Raw genomic sequence first — 19929 nt, 5'->3', positions numbered from 1 at the left:
GTCCTAAATTATTATGGTTGAAATTTAATCAATCTGTTGCAACTACTACAAAGTGTTGACATTCGCAAAATATCAAGTAACTTGATTTTTTTCAAATGAAACACCCTGTATGTTATTACTTCATCGTGTAGAGCTTTTAATAAGCTTTCTAAAAAAACTAAGGTTTGTAGGTCTAAACCTTACTTATTTTATTGTACACCTTTTTAAACCTAGAAACTTTGTTGCGCCACCCTATATAGGAATCACCTATAGTGTCGAAAATATTTTTGGATCAAAGAAAAAAATGAATGTCTATCGTTCAAAAGAAACTGCATTTACACCCTGTATGTAAAATGTTCTGGGGAATCGATTGGCCGTCAAGAAAACTGCAAAATTTGTAATAGGTTTGAGGTTATAGTTGAATTTATATTTTTCGAGATATTTTCAATATTTTTAACTTTATCAGAAATTTTCTCGACTATTTATCGTAGAAAACTGATCTTCTTTGTATATGATAAAAAATTAAAATTTCTTTTCAACGGTACCAAACGTAAGAGGTTATCATCAATAAGTCCGGAGTTATTAGCTAAAAATCGACCAAAATCTCGACAAAAATCAAAAAAATTTTTAACTTTAAAATTGTTTCATGTAACGTTTTTTACATTTTTAGAGGCCTTAAAGACTTATTGGGTCAAGTTCAAAAAATTAAGATTTTTTTGAGTTTTTTAAGGTGAGCAGTAGTAAAAATAGTCAATTTACTTTAAGTTGTAAGAACGCTTGAAATATGGTTTTCTAGACGTAAAATTACGCGCTGAACACGATGCTATAGGTTAAAATACTCTACGATGCATAGTTTTTGAGGTATTGCACTATATCCGATTCTGACCAAAAACAGATTTCTTTGTCACAATTATTATTAATATTATATGTGTTATGCCTATGAGTTTGAAATAATAAATTGTCAAGTTTATACGTCACAATTCAGTGTTACCAACAAATTTTTTATTCACAGGTATTACGCCGAACATTACAGTTACGACGGAATCGGCGAAAACGCAATTACTGAAATATCTATAGCACATACCAGCATTGGGGCTTCGTGTTCTTGGGCCCAATTGGATAATACCGTGAGGAGGGCCTTCAAACAACACGTGGCGAGGCTTGATCCAGGTGGAGGACTAGGATTGGGTAAGAGTGATTCTTGAACCCTTGAAAATCTCGAAAAAAAACCAAATTATTTTGACAGGAAGTGACTCCATTGCTAGTTATAAGTTGGGAGAAGCTGAGAGAAAGCCCGATTCGGGCCCCCCTGACCTGCTACCAGTCGGTTATGCTGTTGGAAGAGTCTCAACTTTGCACGTCGTACTGCAACCTATCGCTGCCTTAGCTTTTGAAGCGCTTATACCAAAAGGAGTGGCACAAAGACTAGTTTCGTTGTTGTCGGAGCACCGGAGACTCGTCCTGTGTGGGGCCCCAGGCACAGGGAAGACGCATCTAGCGACGAGACTTGCGGAGTTCCATGCGCAGGCGCAAGGGAGGGACCCGGCCGAAGCGGTGGCCACTTTCAAGTAAGTTTTTTTCTTTTTTTTCACTTTTTTTCTTTTTTTGCTTCTTTTTCCTTCATTTGTTTTTTTTTTATATTTTTGTTTTACCTTTTTTGTTCTTTTTTTACCTTTTTCTTCTTTTTTATCAGTGGTAAATTGTTTTCTGCTTTCTTTTCTTTTTTTTTTCTTTTATTTTCTTTTTATTTTTTTGATTTTTTCTTCTTTTTTTCTTATTTTCTTCTCTGCTTTCTTTTCTTTTTTTCTATTGAATCTCTTTTTATTCTTTTTTTCTCCTTTTTCTCTTTCTTTTTTGATAGATAGATTTTCTTATTTTATCCTCTTCTTATTCTTTTTTTTTCTTTTTTCTTAAAAGTTATAAAGAAACTTCTTATCAACCAATCTTTCTATAGCATAGGTGAATATTTAAATTACAAATTTAATTAATTATACAAGGTGATTCTTAAATAGACCAACAAAATTTTATCACAACTTCCCAAGGATAAATGGAGACAAACTGTAACCTTTTTACGTTTATATCTTGTAAGGGCAAAACCCTCTTGATCCGTGCCACTTACGGCGTTTATGAATTGTTGCAATGATCAAGTACATTTTTATCAAATTAATACCATGGTTTCCACTACCTGTGCTAATACTATTTATGAACACATCAGTGGCGTACGCTTTACTTCGAAAATAACTTTAATAAATTTTATTTGGAGAACGGTTAAACAAAGATTTTTTTTTAAATATTTTTTCCAGCATGTTCTCATTTGATACTACCAAGGATAAAATTTTGTCGGTCTATTTAAGAATCACCCTGTATGTATACTTTGTTTATTTGACATGTGCAAAACCTGTATGGTGTTCGCATTAATAAAGATATGTTACGTTATGTTCCATCTCTTTTTCTTTTTTTTTCCTTGTTTTTTATTTTCTTTTTTTGCTTTCTTTTCTTTTTTTTCTTTTTTATCTCCTTTTGCTTCTTTTTTTCTTCTTTTTTGACAGTGGTAAATTGTTTTGTGCTTTCTTTTTTTTTTTTTCTTCTTTTTTTGACAGTAAATGAATTGTTTCAGTGTTGACAACAAGTCAGCGAAGGAGCTCCGCCAGTATTTATCCCATTTGAGCGAGCAAGCGGCCGCTGGAGACAACAGTGTGCTCCCATGCGTGGTGGTTTTGGACAATTTGCACAAAGCGGGCCCCTTGGTGGACGCCCTGGGGTCCCTCCCTCGCAACTTGCCTTGTCTTTTGGGGACCATGGCCCAATCAGCCTGTTCTGCGACCAGTCTCCAACTCCAGCATGGTTTCCGGTGGGTGTTGGTAGCCCCCCATATGGAGCCGGCGCGGGGCCTCCTCGGACGCGTCCTCCGACGCCGTCTCGCCACTTTGGAGCTCGAGCAAGGGCCCCAACCCGAACTTGCAGCCATTTTAGGGTGGCTCCCCCGGGTTTGGCAACACTTAAACGCCTTCCTTGAGACACACAGCTCGGGGGATGTGGCCATTGGTCCGAGGTTGTTTTTGAGTAAGTGTTTCATACTTTATTTTTTCTCCCATTATAAAAAATGTTTTTTTTTGTAGGTTGTCCGTTGGAGTTGGACGCGGCTAGGGCGTGGTTCGCCGATGTGTGGAACTACTCTTTGGCCCCCTATTTGCGCGAGGCGGCCCGAGAGGGGCTGCAGTTGTACGGGCGGAGGGCCCCCTGGACCGACCCGGCGCAGTTTGTCCTCGATACGTACCCCTGGCCGGGGGCGCCGCCTCAAGGTTTGACGAGTATAACAGCCAAAGATGTGGGACTGGAGAGTGGGCCTACAGCGCAAGCCGAAAACGAGGGGGATCCCCTGTTGAATATGCTCATGCGTTTGCAAGAAGCTGCCAATTATTCGAGTCCGCATTCGAACGATTCGGATTGTAATAGTCTGGATTCGAATCTGACGCATGGGAGCAATGTCGGAACCGAAAGTGTTTCTTAATATTGGATAATCAAAGCTATTTTATATAAATTGTTCGCTGATTCGATTTTTTTAAGTGTGTTGTTAATCAAAAGTAATACAAGCAGAACGGTTTATATAAAATGAACGACTAATTAATGGTAGCATTCAATACCTAACGACTATAACAAAGTGCTTCACCATTTTTTCACTTGTAATGTTATACAGAATGCTGTTTGTTGTCTTGTTTAATAAGAAATATACACGAATGTTTGTTTTTAGAGGATTTTTTTTAAAACACTATGTATATTTCTTAGTTTTGTCTGTGTTTTAATGAGTATTTTCTGGTCAGATAACCAATTGTGTAAATATGTTATTTATATTATACATTTATACAGAATGAAATTTTCTATGCCTATGTTTATTGTATTTATAATGTAAAATGTTTTAATAACTTTTATACAAATTGTAAATTGCCAATAAATTATTTCAAACATTTTGCACTTTTTTACCTCGCGAAACCCTCTTGAAAGCTTTCACTGTGAATCACAGAAAGGTAGATTTTTCTGGAATATGTACCTAAAAGTTCTTGGAAAAAAAGTACAATTTTTGCTAAAATTTTCAGTATTCTCAAAGTAGCAGGAGTAGTATTAGGATCACAAAAACGCGAGGAGGTATTTCATGTTTAAAATTAAAAATTTTTGTTATTTTTCGAATGTCAGGAGTAAGTATTGGGATAACAAAAACGCGAGGAGGTATTCCATATTTTTAAAATTGAAAATTTTACGATTTTCGAATCAGGAGTTAGAACCAGGATCACATGAACGCGAGGAGGTATTCCATATTTCTAAAATTGAAAATTTTGCGTCATTTTATGAAATATCAGGAGTAATTATTAGGATCACATAAACATGAGGAGGTATTCCATATTTTTAAAACTAAAAATTTTGCAATTTTTTGAAATATCAGGAATGGGTATCAGGATCACGTGAACGCGAGGAGGTATTCCATATTTCTAAAATTGAAAATTTTGCGATTTTTGAAATCAGGAGTTAGTACCAGGATCACATGAATGCGAGGAGGTATATCCATATTTCTAAAATTGAAAATTTTGCGCCATTTTTCGAAATATCAGGCGTAGATATTAGGATCACATAAACGTGAGGAGGTATTTCATATTTTTAAAACTAAAAATTTTGCGATTTTTTCAAATCAGGAGTTAGTACCAGGATCACATGAAGGCGAGGAGGTATATCCATATTTCTAAAATTGAAAATGTTGCCTTTTTATGAAATATCAGGAGTAAGTATTAGGATCACATAAACCCAAAGAGGTATTCCATATTTTTAAAAACGATCATTTCTCGAATATCAGGAATAAATATTAGGTTTACAGAAACGCAGAGGTTTTCAAGATTTATTAATTTTTTTGAATTTGACGCCCCTTGAATGACACGTAATGGAAGCACACATAACCCCACTTTTTACCATTATTATGAAGATTTGTTATCAAGAGTAAACGGCTCTTAACTTGTTAGAAATTACGGTTTAAGCATCGCTCCACAGATAAACAATGGTAAACAGTAAAATGTTGTACTTTCTCTTGTAATGCAAGTTTATATTTCAGTCAGCCCTCTTCAACTTCCAAAGTTTGCTAACAGTAGTTTTACTAATTATTTGCACTTGTGCGTACCTTAGGTCCCTTTTCCCCAGTATTATGGACCGAAATAAAGTTGGGTAAGTTCTTGCCACCATTGGTACAAATTGGGGAAATTAACCCTAAATTTTAGGTTAATGGGCACATTCTGGAAATGCGCCCGAATTGGGGAAAGAAAGTCGCCTTGGGTGGCTGTCGCATGCTTAACAATGGCATTTTCAATTTTATTTGTCAGGTAAAGTGGTTATAACCGATTTTTGAACATATTTAATAAAACAAAGTGTCAAGTGAATGGATAAAATTTTAATATAAAAGTACATGTAAATATCAATGAGATAGTATACACTCGTCTACATACAAATAATGTTAAATTGAAAATTATAGTGACATTAAAATGTATCACCTGAGAGTTTTAGACTTAGAAACTACAAAAAATTGCTTGTTTTTGACTATAATTTTGACTTGGTACAATTTTCAATTTAACACTTGATCCTAAATAGGGGTGCTTATTAGATTCTATGCTTGACGAAAGAATGAAAGCAAAGAATTTAATACCTCACAGACAAAAGTCTTAAATATGAAACTCCTGTCTCAGTCAACGTGTAAATAAATAAAAATATTGGATAGAAGTTTGACACTGAAATCGATTAATAACTAACTGTTCCACGATAGGCAACCTACTGACTTAGAATTTACTTTTTTTAATGACAGTCTTGTAATAAAAAATAATACAGTCTAGATTTTGATTACTATAAGAGAGCACATCACATGCTAACCAACCTATGTGTACACATCCTACAGCATAATCAGTGGTGTTCATTTCAACAACTAAATGCCACAATCCCCGATATCAATCTAAGTACAAAATCGAAATTTTGAAAACCCCCACTGAACCCCCAACTCAACCTAACTACTATCTTATCATCTCGAGATACTTTTGTTTGTGTGTAGCCAACATTTCGGTAACGGTGACCAAAGTCTTAATATTGGAATTGACCTTCGCCACCGCCTGCAATTCGGAAAGGTGCGCAACGCAGATATGGTGCAGAGTCGCTAATTCTTTGGCAGTATCAGGTTTACTAATTAGGCGGGGCTCCCCGGGGTCGGGAACGTTCGACAAGTGGTCGAGGAACACCACCATGCGCTCCTTGTTCTTCAAAATAAACGGGTTCACCACCTCCATGTACGGCTCCTGGAACCACACAAAAAAACTTCGAAATTAGGTTGGCAACAATCACTGTAAATCAAGGATCAAGTAGGCCACAAATTTCAAATCTTAATTTGGCAACCATGATTGTCAAAAATAAACGTCACAGTTTTACAAGCAACTGTCATTCACTTTCAAATTAAGTATTGAGCATTTCAAAATGATTGACATCTCGATAGGTCATGGAAATTCAAATTTAAGATGGCAACATTGGTGCTTCGACAGTTCTAGGTTGTTTATTTTTGTACCATTGCAGCCAATGGTTGAAAATGCGTCTATTTCACAGTTTGTTAATTTCTTTAAAAGATTTTTGTGTATTTTTTATCCCATTTTTCTTTCTGTCCCCCGTTGTTATGTTATTTTTTCTGACAGAATTCCACTGTAATGTCATTTTTATGAAGTGTAGTCATCTAAAGCATGTTTACATTTGTAACTTTTTTCGAACTAAAATTAAAGTCTGTTACATTTTCTACGCTTACCGAGATGTCAGTCATTTTGAAAATTTTAAAAACTGAATTTGGCAACCATGACTGTCAATATAATGTGAAATATAAACGTTACAGTTTTATAAGCAATTGTCATTCACTTTTAAGAGGCCACCGCTGGGATTGCCGTCACCTGATATCACAACTTGAAGTGGTGTTAACAGATTCAATTATCTCTACATCATTCAATGTTGCCAACTTAATTTCAAAATGGGGTCTCCTTGATCAGAAATTTAATAAATTTCAATCTTAATTTGGCAACACTCACTACAAATACCGCGTAGCAGTTAAAGACTGATAAAAGAGATCATTTTAAGGTGGCAAAAATGCGAGAATTCAAACAGTCTTAATCCCTAAAATTACTTTTTCAAATAAATGTGTACTCCAGGTAGCAAAAAATAATTAAAATTAACAACGTAATAAACATAGGATAGCAAACTTAAAGATTTTTGTCAATATTGATGTGATTAAATTTGTTCTGATTGACATTAAATGACATTTTTTGTGTGAATCTGCCTTTAAATTAAAGATGCATTTAGATTTCTACAACCTACTAGATGCACATTAAAATGAAAAGAGTATAGATTCAATTCTTCATTATTCAATGTTGCCAACTTAATTTCAAACTCAGAACCGCGTTTGATTAGAAGTTTGATTTGAATTTGACAACACTGCGTATCCAATCTCGCATTATTCATTGTTGCCAACTTAATTTCGTAATAGAGCCCACTTTGTTCAGACTTTTTAACGTACTTTTCCGCCGAATTCGACCAAATTGGCGAGATTTTGCAGACATTTGGCAACCATGACGAGGCTTCTGGTGGCCGAAGGTGATGGTTGTTCGTTGACAAGCCCGAATTGTCTCGGGTTGAGCAATGCGGGACATAAAAGACGTAGAAAAATGAAACCGGAAACGACTCTAGCCCGGACATGGCGCTCATCTGGCCATTTCGCCCCCACTACCTTTTGGAGACAGCCACAGATGTAACGAACTGAACGGGGGCATGCCTCGGCTGACATGAATATACTCAAAGCCACCTAAAAAAAATGTTCAATTTTATTAAAACACTCAGCTTCTCCGCTTCGTGCTATAAAATTTTTGCTTACCTGATCCAAGACTTGTAACAAAAACTCGGCATTACTGCACGCATCATCCAACGAATCCATTTTCGCCGGATTCAATTCCGCACTTTGTTTACTGTCCAATAAACGTAATACCGTTTCGAGAACAGCAGCGTGCAGAAAACCTCTACATTCTGCCCTCATGTACAAATCCATCAAAGTGGTGGAAAGTGACGCGGCACGGAATAACGTCGATGTTTCAGTTTCACGTTCGATTTCAGCCGAATTCAACTCAATTAAAAGTTCAGTTTCGCGGCCCTCAGCCCTGAAAACTCGCAACAGGGCCGTCGCCAGGGGGGCCCGATCTGCGTGAGACATCTCGGCTAGGGTCTTGACCGAAGCCAGGCCCGGCTGCAGGAGTAACTGCTGCAAGGGGCTGTATTCTTCGGCCGGCATCACCAAATCGTGCAAATATCTACCGAAACGGAAAAATTAAATGTGGTCAAGAGTCCTCTGAAAATTTTATGAACGTAAGTCGTGGATAATAGCGTCAATACCCGTCAGTTTTCTGTCAAATTTGTTCTTAAATAATTTGACATTATAATTTAAACAAGACATACGTTCATAAAATTTTCACTTGATCAAAATGGCCTGTGACTTTGAAATTCAGTTGGCAACACCTCGAAAATCACAATAGACTATAAAAATGTGACGCATGAATTTGACAGTTCATGTTGCCAACTTAATTTTGAAGTCAAAGTTTGATAATTTTTGACTTACCTCGTCCTTAACCTAAGCGATCCCCACTCCCCCATAGGCGTCAACCCTGACAAAGTATACCACTCCTCCTTCTCCTCTCCATTCCCCAACGTTGCCAAGTCGACATGAAGTTCAGCCACTTCCGTGTCTTTCCCCCGCTTCCCTTTATTATGTACAGTCAAAGTAAAAGAAACTACATCACATGGCACATCACTGAAAAAAACAATTACCAAAAAAAAAAATTCCCTAAAAACTTACTCAAAAACAAACTCCTCGTCCCATACCGGATCAGGACCGGACTTGGCCCTCGTCCTGGCAATTCTCACTTGATTATTGAATTGTATGGTAACGTATGGTTGTGGCACTAGTTTATATGGCAGCCTGTGAGCGTCCAAAATATGTAAAGTCAAACATCGTAATTCACGAAGTCGGGGTACTTTACACGTGGCCCGACTCAATTGGGGAACACAGAGAGGTTTTAAGGCGTTCACCCATCCTTGACACTCCTCGGTAGAGGGCGCTGCGAGATGAGTAACCGTCGCAAGACAGGGAAGAGCGCGCTCCACGATTTGCAAACAATGGGGGCGCTCCCACAGGCTATCGTGGACCTAAAAAAATCCAAAATGGAGTTTTGACATATTTTACTATTGCCAACTTAATTCAAAAATTAGACTTTAAGAAACTAAAAAAATAAAAAATAAGGAATGACAAATCTTATGTCAAATTTTCGTTGTTGCCAACTTAATTCCAAAATCAGACTTTTCGAAATTAAAAAAAATTCAAAACAAAATTTTGGTAAATCTCGAGCATATCCTAAGTCACATTTTCATAGACTTTAAGAGATGTAAAAAAATACAAAATGAAGTTTTGAAGTATCTTACGTAAAATTTTCATTGTTATCAACTTAATTCAAAAATTTAAGAAATTTAGAGATTAAAAATAGAGTTTTGACATATCTTTTACCAAATTTTCTATGTTTTTTTAGATATGTATTTTAAAAAAATTAAATTTTAATATATTTTATAGTATAAAATGTTCATTGCTACCAACTTAATTCAAAAATTAAAGACATTTAGAGATTAAAATACATACAAAATAAACTTTTGACATATCTTATGTCAAACTTTCATTGTTGTCAACTTAATTTAAAAATTAGAGATGTTTAAAAATGAAAAAAAAAACTAAAATATAAAGTTTCGACATATCTTATATCAAATTTTCATCGTTGTCTGCTTAATTTAAAAATTAGAAACTCTTATTAAAAATTTTTAAAAATGTACCAATAAAGTTTTGTCTTATCTATGTCAAATTTTCCTTATTGCCAATTTAAATTAAAAATTAGAGACGTTTAAAGATTAAAAAAAATACAAAACAAAGTTTTGACATCTTAGAGCAAAATTTCATTGTTGCCAACTTAAATCAAAAATTGAAGACGTTTAGAGATTAAAAAATATATACAAAATAACAGTTTTGGCATATCTTATGTCAAATTTTCATTGTTTTTTAGGAATGTATTTAAAAAAAAATAAAATTTTAACATATTTTATAGTTATAAAATTTTCACTGTTATACACTTAACTTAAATCAAAAAACATTTAGAGATTAAAAAATATACAAAATAAACTTTTAACATAATATCTTATGTCAAATTTTCATTGTTGCCAACTTCATTTAAAAATCTGAGACGGAGTTTGAGACTAGGATATTTAAAAAAAATGTTGACATATTATCTTGTGTGAAATTTTTATTGTTGCCAACTTAATTCAAAAATTAGAGACGAAAATTAGACTTCTAAAAATTAAAAAAAAAAAACGAAATAAAGTTTTGACATATTTTAGGTCAAATTTTCGTTGTTGCCAACTTAATTAAAAAATCAGACTTTTAGAAATTAAAACGAATTCAAAAATAAATTTTGACAAATCTCGAGCATATCTTAAGTCACATTTTCATAGACTTTTACAAATTTAAAAAATACAAAATAGAGTTTTGACATATCTTATGTTAAATTTTCATTGTTTTTTGTAGATATCTATAAAAAAATAACATTTTATATAACTTTTGACATATCTTATGTCAAACTTTTATCGTTGTCTACTTAATTGAAAAATTAGAGATTCATATCAGATTTAAAAAAAATACCAATAAAGTTTTGACTTACCTATGTCAAATTTTCATTGTTGCCAACTTAATTTAAAAATTTGAGACTTAAATATACAAAAAAAAATGTTGACATATTATCTTATGTCAAATTTTCATTGTTGCCAACTTAATTCAAAAATTAGAGACGTTTAAATATTAAAAAAAAAACAAACAAAGTTTTGACATATCTTACGTCAAATTTTCATTGTTGCCAACTTACCTGGTAGAGATAGGCGCAGGAGAGGTCGATGAGGCCTTTGGGCTTCGTCCTTTTGGGGTTTTCGTACAAATAAAGATGCGTATCGGTCCCGTCGACCACCAATGCGAAATACAAAAGTTTCCACTTTTTGGCCGCTTTATCCGATTTTCGATGTAGAAAACCTTGATGTTTGATACCTCGCATTTTTTTCAAGCCGGCTTGGTCACGACATTCACGCAAAGTGGCGTAGATTTTCTCAGCTTCAGATTTGACTTTTGGATTATCTGGTACCCAATCTAGTTGTTTGCTCCCGTCGACGACCAACTAGTCCCAAAAATTGACTCAAAAAAATCGATTTTTTTAATACTCACAGGATGTTGCAATGTGTATCCTTCGACGATTTGCTCCTTTCGATATCGGTTGATGACAGCATCGAGACATTCGAAAATGCGGCCCCCCATAAGGTAGCGTACTCCTTTTTTCTCGATTCGAAATCGTTGGATTTGATTGTTTATGTGGAAAAATAACGAGTAGTCGCCGGGGGAGTTGTCGCTGGGGCGCACGAGGAAACTTCCAGGACCGGCTGTGAAAATTAAGAGTTGTCAAGTTGCCAGCACAGAGAAGAAAAAATGAATGGTAGACAAACCAACATCCACTTCGTAAAATGGTCCAAAAGTTTTTTATTATTATTATTTCTATTATAAAATATAAATTAGTGATAAGCAGGTGTTGTAACTTGCTGATTAGCATTTTAAAAATAGAATTTCGTGAAAACTACAGGTGGTAGCTGACACCTTGTCATTTTATAAAAAAAAGTAGAAAAACATGGTAAAAAGTACAAAAAAAAAACGAGAAAAAAAAACCGCACCGATAGACAAAATCTGAATATTGAATATTTTGTGTTGATAAAAAGAACAAAACATGTTAAATATCCGGTTTTTAGTAATTTTGCGATTATTTGCCCCGAAAATTGCTTTGTTTTTTTCTTCTTAAGATCACACTTTTATTCTTTGTTGTTCTGCAATTTGAGCAACAATTTCGTTGGCATTTCTGTTTTCCCATGCTCGACTATGGGATGTTTTTTGTTACGAAATTATCGTTCTCTGATATACATCTGAATTGTGAGAACTAGGGTAAAATGTTCGCAATTACAACAACTCGAAACAAATTAATTGAATGGTAATTAACTTTGTGAAATTTTCATAATTTAGTGTTGTACAAACGAAAAACTAATTTGTGTGCTCTATTTCGAATCAATTAAAATTGTATTTAATTTTTTTAGTTATCGAAACAATTCTTTATGAAAAAGAATTTAAAGTTCGAAATACTTTTTTTCTATTTTTTTTTTATGTAGATTTTTGTTCTAAATCTATTTTATGAATAACTTCTTTAGAAAAAAGATTTAAAACCCTACTGTTAAGCACTTTCTACTTTCTGAATAATTTCACTTTTAAGAATAATTCCTTAAATCTGAAAGATTAAAAAAAAAATCCTCAGTCTTAAATGTTTTTTAACATAAATTTAAGAAGTAGATTTAGAAGACTTACTCTCGTTCTGTATCTGTAGACAATTGTTGTTCTAATTTTGATTTAAAATTAGATGATGGAGTAAAAAATGGAACAAAGTCTGCGTTTTAAATTTCATTAAAAAACATAGTACTGAAACTTCTAAAACTTTTTTGATTTTTCTACATTACATGTTCTTTTATTAGAAGTTTTGTAAGCAGCTTTACAAGATTCATTTATGCGCTCTACATCTGTAGTAATTTTTGTTTAGGTGTTTTTTGAGTAATTATTTCAAAAAGTAAAATTAGGTTTTTTTTCTATTCTGTCCTGGGAGACAACTGTTTATTCAATTCTGGTTCAAATTTCAATATTTTAGAAGTAAAAAATTGTGAAAAACTACTTTATGAACAATCAACGGTAGAACGACAATTTTCAAAACTTTCCTGATTTTCCTCGACATAAAAAACCGTTGACAGAATTTTACTTTATGTTTCAATCACATTTTGGTATTTCAGAAGTACAAAAATTCCTGAAAACATTAGAATTTACCACTTTTAGAATTTTAGAAGCAGAAAATGACGTGACAGTATCAATTAAGAATTTTTTAAACAGAAAATATTTTTTATTATATTTTTTGTATTAAACGTTCTTCTAACATTTACTTTTGGTTTAGATTTAGATAGACATTTTAGAATTAGAAGATATAAAAGGTAGAAGAAACTCTGCTTTCTGAACAATTTCACAATAAAAATAGAAGATACAAAAACCTGCAAAACTTGTAGAACTTTTCTGATTTTCCTCGTCATTACATATTCTTTTAACGGATTTTTTAGCCATAAATTTAGAAAATTCTCTCTCGTATTCTGTACCTGTAGACAATAGTTCTCCTAATTTTTGTACAGATTTACATATTTAATTAGCAAATGTAATTTCTCTAGAAATGAATTTAATTTTTTTTTCTTATTTTTTTCAAAATTAAACAATACTTTAACAGAAATTTTAAAATTTTGGTGTTTCAGAAGTAAAAAACTCCTGATACATTAGAATTTGCTACACTTTTAGAATTTTAGAAGTAGCAAATGACGTGAACAGTGAAACAAAATCTGCTTTCACTATGAATTAATTAAACTAGAATTTCCAAAACTTGTAGAACTTTTCTGATTCTCCTTTTCATTAAACCTTTTTTTAACAGATTTTTTGCAGTAGATTTAAAAGATTCACACTCGAAGACAATTGTTCTCCTAATTTTGGTAGCAAATGTAATTTCTCTAGAAGTTAAATTAAAGTTTTCAAAACTTTTTGTTTTTTTTTTTCAACCTTAAACGATACTTTAATAGAAATTTTAGAAATACAGTTGAAAAACTCGCCCTCATATTTTGTATCGTGACAGGTCAAATTTAGATATTTTAAAAATTAAAGATTTCGAAAAACTACTTTCTTAGAACTTGTCAATCTAAACAAAATAAATAAATTGTACAGGTCTATTAAATTGGAGGGTGGTCAATTATAACTCAAAAAAAGGCTCAAAAATCGTTTACTGTATAACTGACCAATCCATGTAGGCGTTAAAAAAATTTGATTAAATCTACTCTCGCACGTAATTTCATTATTTATCAATTAATTCTGCACAAAACAGGATCAGATCTGTCATTTGCAAAATGTTCCGTAGGTTGTACAATTTTCCATACTACGCAATAAAAAAATTAATTGTTTTGGAGCGATGAAGAGTGAACTGTAATTGATTTATATACGAGTCGCGCTGCTGGAAAGCGCACCGGAAAAAAAAACGGAATGTTAGCAGGAACGAGAAAATGATTTTTATGGTTTTTTTGTCTGAAAGAATTGAAAGGTTTCTGTATATTTTACACAATAAAAAACAAATTTTGTTAATTGCCTCATTCATTTTTTATCAATGAATTTATTAGTTGATTGAAAACTGAACCGTTACGTTATTCAATTTCATATACGTTCCGTCACACTTTACGATATTACCATTCATAAAACTTAATTTCCGAGTCGATTTTTCCAATACTTAAAAAAATTATTCAAAACTCCTCAACGAAGAATCTTTCTCCTTTCGCTGTCCGAGTCAAATATTAAGAATGATTCGAATATCATAAATACAGTTACAAGAAGCTAATTAATGAATCAGTTATGTATATTTATTAGTCAGCGAAAAATTCGGTTAAGGTGAATGTCCAAATTTACCTTTGACGAGTAAATCGACAGCTTCGTTTTTCGTACAGTTGGGATGAAACCAGGGAAAAACCGTATTCGGATCGATGCTGTCATCCAGATCTTCCACCAATTCCCGGAAAATCATTCCTTGTTCGCCCGTTCGATGGGCTGTAACCCATAACCAGCCGTTGCCCATGTCGTTGTGGACGAAGAAAATATCGCCTTTTTTGAATGTTAGCTCGTCGGTGTCCGGCATTTTCGTGTAGGGCAGAATTGCGACCACCCTCTATAGCGAAAATGTTGCCGTTGAGAGAGGAAGAAAGATATAGAGAAAGAAAGAAAGAAGGAAAGAAAAAAGAAACGAATCAAATCAGGCTGTTTCAGAACTCGCGCCACAAATGCCATTTAAGGTATACCACGAACATAGAAAAAATGTTAAAAAATTCTATCTCTAAAAATTTCGAAGTTATGAGAGTTTAAATTTAATTTACTTTAAATTTAACGTTATTTGTGGCTTTTATTTGTTACTAAATAATTATGAAAAAACATATGCAAGATCATCAGTAACATTAAAAAGACATAAAAAATATCAAATGTCAAAATTTTTTCCATGTTCCTGGTATCTTACTTGAAATTTTTTTCTGGGATGCGAGTTCTGAAGCACCCTATATAGAAAATATAAAAATACGAATAAATAAAAATAATTGGTCAAAATATTGAAATATGTACATTTTGTTTTATCAGTTGTCACACTTGTTGCTATGAAATTGTGAAATTTTTATTTGGTCTTTGATTTGATTTCATAAAAATTAATTTTGATTCCAAACACATCTCCACTTTACGGTCACTTATTGATTTATTGTCTGTACATTTGGATTACGTGTACGGTTTGTAAAGTTAGACATAATCTAGATAGGGTTTTATATTTTTAACAGAAATCAATCCGATATTAAAGCCAGTTTCATTAAATATAGCGTTTCAAACGAATGCGATATAATAATAAAAGGATTTTCGACTAAAATGCAATTTATGCTATCTGCACTATTAAATTTATCTCAAAGTATCGAAAATTTCATGAAATATCCCCATCTAATGTCACATCAAAGTTTGGATGTTTGCCAATGTGTGGCTCAGATAATACAAAGTGTCTATAAAAACGTATGTCAAAAGTGATGGACAAAAACATTAAAAGTGATTATTTATAATACAAAAAAATGGAAGTAACAAACATAACAATTAAGCTATAATTTGACATAAAATTACATAATTAGACTCAAAAGATAAAAACAAAAATTTTAATTTGTTGTGATTTCTGTTTTTGTTTCGAATCACTGAATAAAAGCAAAAAGTGCATTATATCATAAAAAAAATATTTTTATGATACAACACCTACAATAACATTGTATAAATGATAAGATACGTAAAACTGTTAATTTTAGAATGCATAATATAAAATCAGTTTTTTCAACATCATAATTATTACAAAAAATTTTAATAATCAAATAGTCGTCACAAACAGATCAGATTTTTGTAATACGGTACTTGAAAAACGTAATTAGACGAAAAAGTAAGATCGAAACAAGTAGATTTTAAATTTGATTTTTTTTGAATAGGAAAGTGCCAATAAAAATATTCAAAAACAGCAAAAAAAAATTTCAGAATCTCACACAGAAATTTACAAATAAATCAACTAATAATAATCGATAGTATATTATGTTATTAGGAGTACAAGTGATAGTTTATGGGACGAAGTTGTACGTTTATTTTGCCGAACGTAGTGAGGCAAATAATTCAGCTGAGTCACAAACTCACTTTTACTACGAATAACATACAGGATGCGCCAGAGAAAAATTTTAAATAAGGTAAGATACCAAGAACTTGGAAAAAACGTTTAAAAAATTCTATCTGTCAAAAAATTATGACATTTATTTTTTGACATTTGACATTTTTTATGTCTATTTAATGATACTGATGATCTTGTATATGTTTTTTTACAATTATTTAGTAAAGGCACAAAAATTTTGCCAATAAAAGCCACAAATAACATTAAACAGAGTTACAATTTAGGATATAGTTTCCTTGTTTCCTCTTCTAATAGCCTATAGCAAAAAAACTTGGAAAATTATTTTTCCAACAGAAATAAATAGAATCAAAGTGCAAAATTCATTCTCATAACTTCGAAATTTTTATAGATAATTTTTTTTTTACATTTTTCCATAATCCTGGTATCTTATCTTATTTGGCGTTTTTCTCTGGGGCGCGAGTTCTGGCGCAGCCTGTATACAAGGTGTATTCAGACAGTGAATAAAGAGCAACATTATAATTAGCAAGTAAATGAACAAAATAATCAGGATGCTTTGCAAGTAATGAAATCATAATACCGCTTATAAACAGTTAGTAGTGCAAAATGTCGAATGCTGATGATTTACAATGTACCTCTCCAAAAATTGCTGAAGTAGCAAAAGAGACAAGAAAAAAACAACATTGGTAATGTCAATAATGTTACGGTAAAAGTAAAAACGCTTAAGTGCAAAAAAATACATTTTTACTCCAAGGGTAAAAGGTAAAACTTTTACTTGTGACATCTAGTCATAAATGTGGTGATTTTTGAGACGTTTACGGTTGAAAACTATTGTTATCAAAAAATAAATACATCGCGTCCAACAAAAACACTTACGATATGATTTTTGCAATAGTCAATCATTATTATACAAGAGTTTTCATTGTTTTTTTTTTAATAATGTAAACTATCACTTTAACGCAAGATGGTGTTAAAAAAATTTGACAATTAACTAACGTTATTATCCACGACATACGTTCATAAAAATTTTCATAGAATTCTTGGCCACGTTTTTATTATTTTTTTTGGTATTGATAACTGTAATTTGACATATCTATTCCTTTTTGACAGCTACGAAATTTCATTGTTACAATGAAACCTACCAAGATTACCGCACGTCGTGCAGGAAAATAACACAAACATTTTAGGCATTCAGAGAATAAAAAAAAATACTTTATAGTAAAAACACAATTAGTTTTTTTTCGCCACCTTGCGTTAGGTATTTTACAGCGTTCGGTTTTATTAAAGCACTCAGCTTCGCTTCTTGCTCTTATAATAACTATTTGTAAATTTCTTAGTTTCAAAGATCACTTATGAACCACCCCTACAGTGATGAATCAATTACTTCCAGGTCACCTATTGTCTCAAATGTCAACACAATAATAACCAGCAATTAAAAATAATTGTCAGTGTTGCAATTTGACCAAATTGCTCAATTTCCATCCATCCATTATCACTTTCATACTCTCTTATCACAACCAACTGACCTTTTTATCATTAACTGGCTCCGGAGGTGGCACCGGATGTACCAACCGTTCCCTCTTCAACAGATCACTCTTTTCCGTATAATATCCAACCAGATCATTCAAAGACACAAACTGTCTCCCCCCTATGTAAAAATCGCCACAAACGGCCGTAATCCTAAAATGGTTCATCCCAGTGCGCCCCAAAAAGGACAACACATAGGAGCCCGGTTTCCGGTCACTCTCCCTCACTAGATAACTCCCGAGTTTGTTGGAAATCCACAGACGCTCCTCGGCCTGGTACCTGTCCAGTCTCCCGTGGTACCACAGCGTCTCCGAGGGGGCAAACGGGGCAGAGTCCCCCAAGTCGGTCTCGTCAGGCTCGGCCTTGGTGGCCCCCTGGGTGTCTTGCTCGTTGCCATCCTCACTTCCGGTGCTCGGCGAGCCCAACTTATCTTTCAGCACAGCCCCATGTCCGCTTCCTGCGCGTATCAAATCGGCCATTTCGACACTTTAAACCATCGAATTTGACGATTACTAAAATGACTTAACCTTAACTTGACAACATTATGAGAGAAGTCATGAATGGTTTATTGATGTTTCGCGAAACGATTATTTGACTGAGTGAGGGGAACGAGCAAAATTATTTTGACAAATTCCGATGAGTGACTCAGGAAAGCGGCGTTGCCACCTGGACACACAATTTGACAATTGATGAAATAGAACATTAAAGTAACAAAAGTAGAGCGATTATTATTTATTTGTATTGAGCTTGTTTACAATAAACGCCATTATTTTTTTTATTTGTCTATGTAAATATAATGACAATTTCGATACAAATCTATTTTGGTATAAGTGACCACAATTACACTAAAAATTAATATCAATTTAATTAATGAACGTAAAAAATATTAAACAAAATGTTTCCTCCATTTTGTTGACATTACGGCTACAGGAGAAAAAATTATGTTAATTTTTTTAATAAAAAAAAGTGTTTTGGTATCTTCATTAAACCTTTTTGCTCTTTCTCATAATAATTATTTATTTATTTATTAAAATTTTTATTAATAATGTTTAACAACTGGGACACCCGAATTTAAACTTTTAATGAAAGTGGTCTGTGATTTAGAATTAAATTGGCAATCACTAAAAAAATCACCAGTGTTTTTTGCAATAACAAGTAAGCTATCACTCAAACAACAAAGATGTTAAATTTTGAAATGTTTTCTCTATTCTGTTGACACTCCCAGTGCCTACTAGAATTATTTTTTTAATTTTTTTTCAAAAAAAAATATGTTTTAAAGATTGTAGATAAAACTTGGCCACTTTTTTGCTTTTTGTCATGATAATTACTTATTCATTAATTAAAAATTTCATTACACTAAACTTATTTTTATTAGTAATGTTTAACAACTTGTAAAACCAAATTCAAACTTCTAATTAAAGTAATCCGTCTGTCATTTAAAATTAAGTTCGCAATCACCAAAAAATCATCAGTTTTTTAACAAAAACAAAAAAGTATCAACAAATAAATAAAAGTAAAAAATGTCAAATTTTAAAATACTTTTTCTATTCTCTTGCTCTAAAATTGTTAATCTCTTTAATAAACATGAAAATGTTAGGTAAAACTTATTGGCCATTTGGAATTTTCATTATTTTTGTTATTACATAAAATTAATTTTTATTAATTATAGTGTTTAACTGGTAAATCGAAATTCAAACTTCTAATCAAAGTAGTCTGTGCTTTAAAATTAAGTAGGTGAAATTGAAAACATGACAAGTGTATAATAAAAGTTGCCAACTTAATTTCAAAGTCACAGGTACTTTGATCAGAATTTTAATTAAATGCATGATTGATGTCATTCATTAAACAGTCTTAAACTTTATTATTAGAATGGTTATGTGCAAAATAATAATTTACTTGCAAAAAAAATAGAAATAGTAATTGAGTTTTACAGAAATGTTCTATTGTCTAAACAAATGTCAAA

General features: G+C 32.6%; 3 protein-coding genes across 10 annotated transcripts in view; 2 read left to right on the top strand and 1 right to left on the bottom strand.

The window, feature by feature from the left end:
* Positions 1–3926, top strand: part of LOC123010234 (protein sickie) — a 146572-nt gene extending 142646 nt beyond the window's left edge. For 5 of the 8 annotated variants that reach the window (XM_044406946.1, XM_044406945.1, XM_044406944.1 and 2 more), the window contains 4 exons: positions 992–1167; positions 1226–1547; positions 2597–3042; positions 3099–3926. In XM_044406946.1, coding sequence (XP_044262881.1) covers positions 992–1167; positions 1226–1547; positions 2597–3042; positions 3099–3490 — 1336 coding nt within the window. In that variant the 3' untranslated portion in view covers positions 3491–3926. The remainder of the gene's footprint in view (positions 1–991; positions 1168–1225; positions 1548–2596; positions 3043–3098) is intronic. The other 3 variants (XM_044406950.1, XM_044406952.1, XM_044406951.1) reach the window with 1 other exon arrangement.
* Positions 3927–4872: 946 nt separating this feature from the next.
* On the top strand, positions 4873–5842 carry LOC123009748 (protein kish-A). Its single transcript, XM_044406256.1, has 3 exons — positions 4873–5023; positions 5075–5184; positions 5238–5842. Exons 1-3 carry the CDS (start codon positions 5021–5023, stop codon positions 5341–5343), a joined length of 219 nt encoding a protein of 72 aa, XP_044262191.1. The 5' UTR covers positions 4873–5020; the 3' UTR covers positions 5344–5842.
* Positions 5388–18626, bottom strand: LOC123009746 (ras GTPase-activating protein 1). The gene is made up of 9 exons (XM_044406255.1): positions 17966–18626; positions 14669–14924; positions 11327–11538; positions 10977–11279; positions 8876–9225; positions 8639–8830; positions 7904–8333; positions 7550–7834; positions 5388–6296 (listed from the first exon to the last, which is right to left on the bottom strand). Exons 1-9 carry the CDS (start codon positions 18443–18445, stop codon positions 6018–6020), a joined length of 2787 nt encoding a protein of 928 aa, XP_044262190.1. The 5' UTR covers positions 18446–18626; the 3' UTR covers positions 5388–6017.
* Positions 18627–19929: the final 1303 nt, after the last annotated feature.

This window comes from Tribolium madens, unplaced genomic scaffold (genome assembly GCF_015345945.1).
Source record: "Tribolium madens isolate multiple individuals breed KSU strain unplaced genomic scaffold, Tmad_KSU_1.1 Scaffold_7;HRSCAF=85;Tcas5.2_LG10, whole genome shotgun sequence".
In the NCBI taxonomy this organism is placed as follows: domain Eukaryota; kingdom Metazoa; phylum Arthropoda; class Insecta; order Coleoptera; family Tenebrionidae; genus Tribolium; species Tribolium madens.
This window is presented reverse-complemented; position numbering and strand designations above follow the sequence as displayed.

What these genes read in the sequence shown, in the direction of transcription:
- LOC123009748 (XM_044406256.1), top strand. An exon ending in ATGGACCGAAATAAAGTTGG is followed by an intron (nt 5,185 to 5,237) that starts GTAAGTTCTTGC and finishes CCTAAATTTTAG; the next exon opens with GTTAATGGGCACATTCTGGA.
- LOC123009746 (XM_044406255.1), bottom strand. Translation starts at nt 18,445, where the DNA reads ATGGCCGATTTGATACGCGCAGGAAGCGGACATGGGGCTGTGCTGAAA. An exon ending in GATACACATTGCAACATCCT is followed by an intron (nt 11,280 to 11,326) that starts GTGAGTATTAAA and finishes TTTTGGGACTAG; the next exon opens with TTGGTCGTCGACGGGAGCAA. An exon ending in TGTTACAAGTCTTGGATCAG is followed by an intron (nt 7,835 to 7,903) that starts GTAAGCAAAAAT and finishes CATTTTTTTTAG; the next exon opens with GTGGCTTTGAGTATATTCAT.